The sequence below is a fragment of the Nicotiana sylvestris genome, chromosome 3 (assembly GCF_000393655.2).
Source record: "Nicotiana sylvestris chromosome 3, ASM39365v2, whole genome shotgun sequence".
Lineage (NCBI taxonomy): Eukaryota > Viridiplantae > Streptophyta > Magnoliopsida > Solanales > Solanaceae > Nicotiana > Nicotiana sylvestris.
In genome coordinates this window covers 171,648,112-171,658,274 of record NC_091059.1, presented here as the reverse complement: position 1 = coordinate 171,658,274, position 10,163 = coordinate 171,648,112, and the positions used below count along the sequence as shown (strand labels likewise).

The 10,163-nt window shown below is 37.0% G+C and overlaps 1 protein-coding gene across 1 annotated transcript; it reads right to left on the bottom strand.

Annotated features, from left to right (window-relative positions):
* Positions 1 to 1,242: 1,242 nt before the first annotated feature.
* LOC104237383 (cytochrome P450 71A3-like) lies at positions 1,243 to 3,318 on the bottom strand. Its single transcript, XM_009791526.2, has 2 exons — positions 2,298 to 3,318; positions 1,243 to 2,025 (listed from the first exon to the last, which is right to left on the bottom strand). Exons 1-2 carry the CDS (start codon positions 3,276 to 3,278, stop codon positions 1,414 to 1,416), a joined length of 1,593 nt encoding a protein of 530 aa, XP_009789828.1. The 5' UTR covers positions 3,279 to 3,318; the 3' UTR covers positions 1,243 to 1,413.
* Between the last annotated feature and the right edge of the window lie 6,845 nt (positions 3,319 to 10,163).

Below are 10,163 nucleotides of genomic sequence, written 5' to 3'. Positions count from 1 at the left end.
ATATGGATGAAATAGTTAAAAAACAAAATATCAATATTAGCTATTTTGATACTTTACCTTATTATTTATTGGTTTTTTTCATGTGTCATATGGCCAACCTCTTCATTTCCAAATCTCTAAAAGATCAAAAGTTTTTTTAATTTGTATTTTGAACAATTCTTTAAAAAGTTATAATAAAAGTATAGCTAACCTTGTTCGGTTCTTCTCGAATGAATTGAAAATATTTTCGAAGAAACTTTAAAATCTTCAAGCCATTTATTTTTGCTGAAACTAAAGAAAAAGCATGATAATTTATTAAATTGAATATATTTCATGATGATTGAGGATTTCTACAAGACATAGTTTGTTCCATTTATTGAGTTAGCTACATAAGATAGATATTCTTCGGGAACTTACGCATTTTTATAGCTGGAACACATTTTTAATACAGTTTTTATATGTTTTTTTAACTACTTAGTGAGATGAGGTACACGCGCAACGCGCGTACTCTAAATACGGATCGTGATTAAAAAGGGGAGATACTGTGTCTACTTTAAATCATCTCTTTTATTTTGAACAGAATTGATTTGTCGTTTTAATAATACCGGACCGGTACACCACTCATTTGTCACCTTAAAGAGCTTTGGCTGATTAAAGTTTTTCTCATTTAAGAATGTCAAACTGACAATAATGCATAAACTTTCTAACAAATGAAATTATTTTGTGCCTTAAGTTTTTGTAATCCTTACAACCCAAATTTAAGAAGACTGAATTTAACGCTGAAGCTCCATATTATGGAGGATTAACATGGGAAACTCATCCTTTTGGTGAGACAACTGGGCCGGAATAGGAGCTTTAGTACAATTTCTTACACACACAAAGAGAACCAGCTGGGAGACAAATAGTAATAGAATTCTTTGAAGGAAAGGAGTGGAGCACTAAGAAGCTGCAGTAGTTGTTGCCAGAATTTCTTTTGGAACATAACAGTGGTATATATTGAAATTGGAGATGAAGGTAAATATGACTCACCTATCTGATCTCTGCTTGGAAAGCACATAGACAGGAGGCAAATGCATCAGAAACTTTAATTTCAGCTGGATTTGTCGCAAACATGTTCCAATCAAGATGTATCTATTACTGCGTGGAGAATTCTGAAGAACAAGCACAGCTATGGAAATTTAGTGTGCAAGTAGATATAGGCCTAATCCTTGGCACCACAAGGCGATTTTTGGCCCAAAAAAATATAGAACAAGAAATCATGCATACAAGAAAATAAAACATATGTATAAACACTGAAAAGGGAGTCCAACCAGTACGCTTAATACAAATTGTAAAGTTACAATTAGCCATAGCGATGATGGGAACTATGTTCCATCGCTTATACTTGTGGATATGTAGAATTAGTGATAGTAAGCAATGGAGGAAAAAAGATTCCTAACTAGAGCAAGGAGTGGCCACTGCTAGCAAAGGTGACTTCCTACGAATAGTGATGCCAGTGCCTTCAGTCATATCCAAATCCTCCCCTTTTATCCCTTCTGGTAATGCAAAATTGAACTTGTGTACAAGCCTTGCTATTGCTAGCTCATTTACCACATTAGCAAAAGCAATTCCTGGGCAGCCCCTTCTGCCTGCTCCAAAGGGAATCAACTCAAAATTTAGTCCTTTGACATCAATATTACTATTCAAGAACCTCTCTGGTCGGTACTCCTCCGGATTATCCCACGACAAATGATCTCTTCCGATTGTCCAAGCATTGATAATGACTTGAGTTTTAGCAGGTATGTGGTAGCCTAGCAATTTTGCGTCTTCCATTGATTCTCGAGGGACTAGTAGTGGAATCGGTGGATGGAATCTAAGAGTCTCTTTGATCACTGCTTTTAGATACTGCATATTTCCTAAGTCATCCTCTGTTATCTCTGATTTTCCTTGGACTAATTGTCGCACTTCATTCTGTAATTTCTCCATGATTCTTGGATGCCTCAAAAGCTCTGTCATTGTCCACTCTAAAGCTGTATACGTCGTATCCGTACCACCAGCGAATATATCCTATGCGTTAAAAAGAAACAGAAAAACAAATTAAGCTCCATTTGTACTTCCGCGAGCGAGGTTCCAGACAGCCTATTTAATAATATATATATATATATATTTACACAAATATTGTGTATATACTACATACACACACATATATAAAGTGTGCATAGTGTAAACAATAGCTCACTTATTCACATAAGACTTAAGTTTGTATAATCATCTTGGAACGTCTGTTAGAACATTAAACTTGATTTGCCACTATATATGTGGAAGTAGAAGATGCTTACCAGTAGAAGAGCTTTCAATGAATCCCTCTGAAGAGGAAAGCCTGTTTCATTTCCATTCTGAATTTCCAACAAAACGTCCATTAAGTCTTTAGCTTCACCCCCACTGTCTTCTCCTTTCTTGTTCCTAATCATGTGTTCTCCAATCACACTCTCCAAAAATGCGTCCAATTCCTTAGCTACTTTCTCCACTCTGGTGTCCAGGCCATTGATTTTATTGAGCCATTCAAGCCACGGAATATAGTCACCGACGTTGAAAGCACCTAAAAGATCACCAAATTCATCTGGGATGGCCTTAGCCTTGATTCCTCTTTCCCCTTCATTATATTTCTTCCCTAAGGCCACTCTGCTAATTATGTTTTCAGTTAGAGAATATAAAAGATCTCTTAAGTTTATCACTGAACTGGAATCACACTCTCGCCTGATTTTTGCAATCATGTTCGATATTTCTTCTTCTCTGACATCACGAAAAGATTGGACTCTTTTGTTACTAAGAAGGTGAAGCACAGTAACACTTCTAACTTGCCTCCAATATTCGCCATAGGGACTAAAGGCCACATCCTTGGAACCATAAAAGAGTCTATCAGCCATTTTAGATTTAGGTCTATTTGACCAGACGAGATCGTGGATTTTCATGATATCACGAGCAGCATCTACAGAGGAAGCAACAACCATTGGCTTACTGCCCAAGTGAAGTAGCATCACTGGACCATGTTTTTCTGATAGTTTATGGAGAGAACGATGAGGATGCGACCCAAGTTGGTGCAAATTTCCTATGATTGGAAGCTTTCTTGGAGATGGTGGTAACTTGTTTTGGGTGTTTGAAGTAGTAAAGAACCATTGATGGAGGAAGAAAATGAAAACAAACAAAGGAATTAGAAGACTGTAAAAGGGGAGGTCCATTTTTGTTTGAGCAAGGAGTATTGAAATCGAGAATTGGGTATAGGTAATATATTTGGAGACGTACGAATATTTCTTTATCATACAAATCTGATAGGAATTACTGAAGCTGATTTTGTGTGTTCGCGTATATCCGAAGAAGCTTTACCACACAAACTAAAGGAGATGACTACAAATATTTGCATTGCCTGACAAAAAGGACGTAACTTCAAAATTTGTGTCATACGACGTGAGGTCACCAGAAATTTGAAACGCAACCAAGATACTTGCACTTCTAGCAAATAATTACATTTTCTTTTTTTCTTGTTTTTTTCCTTGGTTAATTACTGCCTTTTGTAATGAAAAAAATCATACGTAGTACTAATTGTTATTTAAACTTTAGTAGTATATACAATTTCATTCCATGTGATAAGAAAAAATGGATAATGTCCCAATACATTAATTTCATAGGATAACTTTTTAGAAATAGTTCTAAATAAAAGTCCACAAAAGTAAATAAAAATTATAGACGATACCGCATAATTTTTTTTATGCCATGACGGAGGGTGGGATGATGAGAGCGGGTCAAGCAGGACTGACATGCTTTTTGGCTAGCACACTTTTAAAGAAGAGGTGCACATGTCACCTTAAGCGAATCCCACATCGGAATGAGAGAGAAATGTGAAGAGCTTTATAAAGTCTAACACAAGTTCACATGATACGCGTGCTCTATATGGCGTAGCTCAAAAGAAAAATCCGTACTCAAAACGGATAATACGTGCAATGGGCTTAGCTCAGACAATTTTGTGATGTTCTTTAACTGAGGCTAGCTGCGTTCTTCGTTTTCAAATACACATAGAGCCACTATAAGGTTATATTTTATTGGCTTTATTTAAATATAAAAAAAAATACAATTCAACGGACATCTGTAAGTACATCCCGTGTCTTTTTCATTCTGTTATTAGGTGCCGTGTCTCTAAGTGGAGCACCCAGGGCGACTCAATGGATCACAAGGCCTAAGGCGAAATTATATTGAAAGGGCCCTTAAATTTATTTTATAAAATATTTATACTAACAACAAAATTTATTTTCTAACAAACAAATTAATTATTTGAGACAAAAATAAGCGAATTTAAAAATTAAAAAAAAAAATAGGAAGAAGAGCATAAAAATAAAGTGGTGGACTTTCGGATATTGATGTCCACAAATTTTGATTTGGCTATCATCAAAAATAAGAAAAAGAAATAAACATACATAATATAATAGCTTAAGTTTTGAGCATTAATGTGTCAAAAATATTTACTCCTTCTGATCAATTTAAACGATAATTGTAGTTCATTATATTAAGTATCACTTATTGGTGATATCTAAAATAAATTATAAATAACCTAATATAATATATCGAATTATACTAAAAAAAAATTTGGTACATGAATGCTTTTGTGTTCATGCAGTCTAAGAGAACATAGTAAAAGAAATTTATTATTTTGACGATATATGTAACTTAATTCTTATATAAAAAGGATAAAATTAAAATTGAAGACTGAAGCAAATATATTAATTAATCAGTAAAGAAAATTATCATAATTTAGGAATTTATTGATATAAAATAACCTCAATCAAATAACAAAAAAAAAAATTGTAACACTTTTCTTTATATTAATTATTTATATAATTTATATAATATATAGTAATAATAATAATAATAATTTAAAATAAATTTGGGACCTTCAAATTTTGGGGTCCTCACTGCCAAAGCTTTTAGAGCCGCCCTTGCTAATAAGTTGCAATAGTAATTGGAGATGAAGGTAAATATGACTCACTTTAATTTGTAGAGCTGTCAATATGGGCTTGGTCAGGTTACACAGCCCGGCCCGCGTGGGCTTTAGCAAATGACAGGTTGGGTTGGACTAGCCCACCATTTTGATGGATCTTACAATGGCCCGCCCATCCCAGCCCTATGTGGGCTGCAAGTCCCCATGGGCCGACCCATCATTTTTTTAAAATATAATTTGATATATATTTTTTAAATTCTAACCTAAAAACAGATAAATATTTAAAAGTTAAAAAATATCTTATTGGAAAAATTTCACAAAACTTAATAACTTTTTATATTGTTCCAATATATCACAATAAACACTAAAAAAGTAAAAGACAAGACTATATTGTATTCACTAAAAGTCAAAACATGCTTATGGGATATCCAACACATTATCTTCATCAAACACATTTGAATCCTCTTGTGACAAGGTTGTCTTAACATCTTCACTTTCATCTACATCTACAATTCATATGCAATATTAATTAGTTAAATATTAAGAATAATAAAATTTTAAAACTAATAATATTCAAATTCACATAAAAAATATTACTAGTTTCAGTTTGAGAAAAGTTGTACAACCAATTTCGAGTAGTAACAAGTGCTTGGACATTTTCATGACTGATGCAACTTCTGTACTTTGTCAGAACACGCCCACCAATGCTAAATGATTCTGATGCTACAGTGGTAATAGGAATACTAAGTACATTACGCACAATCACTAATAGATCGAGATATTTTTTAAAATGGTCCTTGCAATACATGGTAACTGTAGGCATATAAATTTTATTAGAATTAAATCCGTAAAATAATTTGGACTACATTTTAAATTCAAGATGCGTTAGTTCAGATAAATTTATTGGGCTAATTGGATTAGTCCAACATGTATGGATTAAATAAATAAGTCTTGATTCATTGGGCTAGCCCATTTAATTGGGCTAAAGTGATGAGCTCACTTCATTAAGCCCAAGATAACATCTTCCTAGAGGCCCAGTTTAGTGCCACGTGTCAAATGACGTGGCGCGCCAAGTCAAATGGAAGAGCCAGTAGGATCATGCCACATGTCAAAATGACAAGGCATGCCAAGTCACACTAAAAGGCCAATGAAATCGCGCCACGTGTGCAAGTGACATGTTTTGGCCAATCAAATGCGGCCATGTCACACTTCAATTTGATTGGTCGGAAAGAGTTTGTTCTTATCATAACTTCTCCCTTCCACAACTATAAATAGGGGACTTCATAACCCAGAAAAGACACCAGAAGTTATAACAAAAATCAAGAGAGAGCTCGTGGATCAAACGCTGCAGATTTCTCTAAAATCTACAAGCATTCAGGCGTTCTAAGGATTAAAAGATCAAGACGAAAATTCAAGAAAAAGCTGCAAGCCCTTGGATTAAAAATACTTCAAGATCAAGATCAGGCCTTAAGCACTTGGGATTAAAATAAAATAAAATTCAAGATCAAGCTCAAATGCCCTTGAACCTATACTAGAAAAGTAGAATCGGAGGAATCATAGAGATTGTACACTCAAATATTTGAAATAAAATACTACGATTGCTGCGATATTTTTCAATCTTGATTTTATTTTCTCGACGCAATTTATTGTCTACAAATTCCGGCACGCCCAGCGGGACAATCTCTACCTCTCATCTCAAATTTTCAATCACCAAAGTCCAAGAACATTGAAATGGCTTCAAAGAAAATCAACTCTGGTTCAACTTCCGCCAAGGCTGCTAACTCCAAGTTCTACGCTGATATAGAAAGCATCCTAGTTGTTAACTTTGGAAGCTTCAGACCAGTTACGAGGAGCAAAGCGAGCTCTTTAGGAATACAAGCACCCCAACTGCCTTCCGCATCAACACCTGTTTTCAGATCATCACCCTCAAAAGGAGCAAGATCTTCCACAAACGCACCTGAAGGAGGAAACGATGTTGCTGAAAAGATTAAGAAAACTCTTGCACTGCTTGACCTTTCCGGATCCAAGCACTCTACTGTGAAGGAAGATGATGATGATTCAAGTGATGGATCCTCCCCACTTACACCACATAGCGTGAGCCAATCAATGATCAATCTGTGTGAAAATCCATGCTACTCTCCGTAGTCCACGACGATCATGTAAGCCATGGTGACAAACACTTCATCTGTAGAGGAGCAGTTGGCAAACTTGATGGAAGCAATCGCTGGCTTGACCAAATGCATGCAAAATCAAGAGGCTAAAGCTAACAGATAGGGTAGGAATCTTGATGGAACAAGAATCCACCCATGCACCCGGCAAGCTCCTAGAAGTTCTAGAGAGTGACTCTCCCCCAAGACAAGTAGCATCTACTAAGGCTATACCTATCTCATCTGAAGGGATGATTCCAATCGATCAACTGAAGGAGTTCATTGAAGAAACCATTAAGAACAAATATGAAGTTGCCGCCAATCCTCCCTTACATATGCAAAGTCGTACACTGCAAGGGTCGATATGTTGAAGATGCATGCTGGATATCAACCTTCAAAGTTTCAACTGTTTGATGGTAAAGGTAACCCAAAGCAACATGTGGCGTACTTCGTGGAGACGTGCAACAATGCTGAGACTTATGGAGATTACCTCATCAAGCAGTTTATCCGCTCGCTAAAAGAAAACGCTTCTAACTGGTACACAGACCTCGAGGCTGGATCAACTAGAGCATGAGTTCCTCAATCGCTTTTATAGTACAAGACATACTGTGAGTATGATAGAACTTACATATACTCGTCCATAAAAAGGGGAACTAGTTATCGACTTTATCAATCGTTGAAGGAATGCAAGCCTCAACTGCAAAGACAGGCTTAGTGAAGCTTCAGGCATAGAGATGTACATCCAAGGAATGCATTGGGGATTGCGCTACATCTTGCAAGGTATCAAGACAGTCACATTTGAAGAACTTGCAACTCATGCCCATGACATGGAATTGAGCATGGCATCCGCTGGAAATGAAAGGCTGCCCATCTATGAACCTCGCAAAGAGAATGACAAGCAAGAAGTCAGGAAGTGGGGAAAGTTCGTACCCAAGTCTGAAAGAAAAGAAGCTATGAATGTCAACACGTCACCTATAAAGTTCATGACGAAGGTGAGCAAGAAGCAGAGTATGAAATCCACTTCTTTTCAAGATACGCCAAGTGGAAAGTTGACTCTAAAAGAAATGCAAGAGAAAGAGTACCCAAATTATTGCAAATATCACCGACTTGTAAGCCACCCTCTAGAGAAATGCTTTGTCTTCAAGGACAAAGTCATGGACTTGGCTCGCGAAAAGAAGACCGTGCTTGAAGATGAGAAAGCAAGCTCAAAGCAAGTCTCTATCACCTTTGGCTTATTCAGTTCGGATGAATTATGTTGTTTTAAAGAAAGTAAAGATGAAGAATTACTGGAGAGCAACAAAGCTGAAGTCAATCAACCTAATGATGATGAAGGTTGGACATTGATGACTCGTCGTAGGCACCACACAAGGAGCCCATGAAAAGAATCAATAGAACAACCAACAAGAAACTCGATGGTGAAAAGACCAAGGAGATGGAATCCAGTTAAATATTTGAAGAAAGCAAAAGTGGAGGTGCACCATCCTCAAAAGCCACGACATCCAGTGACCTTTCAGGAGTTCTTACCAAGTTGGTTCCACACGAAAATTTCCCATGAAGGCATTGATGCCTCTTGTTGCCATGCTGACAAAGGGGAAGAAAAGAGTCATGACATACCGTTGGCACCATCTTCGGAAAAGCCCATCGAGTCCACTCATCAAGAAGTTAATGCTTGTAAGGAAAAGGTCACGTTCACAAATGACGATCTTTTGCTAGGTGACACTCTTCATAACCACCCATTGTACCTGGTTGGCTATATGCGCGATAAAAGGGTAAATCAAATTTTGGTTGATGGAGGATCCTCGTGAACATTTTGCCAATCCACACTGTGAAAGAACTTGGTATTCCCATGAACGAACTCTCATAAAGTCGTGTGATGATCTAAGGATTCAACCAAGGGGGAAAAAGAACCATAGGCGCGATCAAGTTGGGAATTACTATTGAAGATATGCAATCAAGTGCATGGTTGCATGTGATCGATGCGAAGACTTCATACAATGTTTTGCTTGGTAGACCTTGGATACATAAGAATAAAGTAGTTCCATCTACCTACCATCAATGTTTAAAATACTACGAGGGTGAAGTCGGGAAGAAGATAGTTGTTGATTATGAGCCATTCACCGAGGCAGAGTCACACTTCGCCGATGCAAAGTTCTACTTGAAGAACCGCATTGTGAAGGAGCTAAAAATTGATGATGGCATGAAAGGCAAGAATGACGAGCCCATAACTAAAAGAGTTGAGGTGACTATCGGTAAAGCCAAAGCTGTTACTGAGGAGGTACAACCCGACGTGAATAAATCTCATAGAGGGGATATTGTATCTTATGGCAAGAAAGTAAGTCCTAAGCTCCAATATGTCCCTAAAAGAAAGAAAGATGAGGGCAAATTATCTAATCTCCAAACCAACACGCTAAATTAGTTAACTCTTCTAGTAAAACGAATTGAGGCAGTAAAGTTGCTCTCGAAGCCGCTTGTAGGGTTTGTAGCCCAAAATCGTTTGTAGAATGTGGCACTCCTTACAAAATGAATAGATGAAAGTTTTGATCCTAACGCTTACAAGCTATTTGCAAAAGCTGGATACAATCCCGATGAGCCGTCAAAGTTAGGGAAGATGCCATTAGAAGCTACAATGAGGCAACCACGTGAAGGCTTGGGTTAGAAGAAACTGTCACGAGTGCGCATTTCCATAAGAAGGGAGAGCAACAATTATATCACTGTAGAAGATGAATCGGACGCTTCTAACAAGCCTTCTGTCTTTGATCGACTTGGAAAATTGCCTGTGAGGACCTCCGTGTTTGAAAGATTGGGTCCATTAAAGAAGGGGAACAAGTTCCGGAGAAATTATCAAAGCATAAGAACACTCGCTTCACCCAAAATCTAGGACATCTATAAGGATTTCCAAAGTTTGGTTCCTTCTAGAATGAGGCGAAAAATAAAACTTGTGGTTTCATGTAAAGAAGTACTGAAGGTAAAGCCATATATTGTGGTCTACACTAAGGAACATGACGAAGATGAAGAAAGTGTGGGTTCTTTTTATTATGTTACTGTACAAGTCGAGAATGGCGCTCCAT

Bases quoted from the DNA above. Each gene is read 5' to 3' on its own strand.
- LOC104237383 (XM_009791526.2), bottom strand. From the start codon at position 3,278: ATGATAAAGAAATATTCGTACGTCTCCAAATATATTACCTATACCCAA. The intron at 2,026-2,297 runs GTAAGCATCTTC...TTTAACGCATAG, and splicing joins CATTGAAAGCTCTTCTACTG to GATATATTCGCTGGTGGTAC.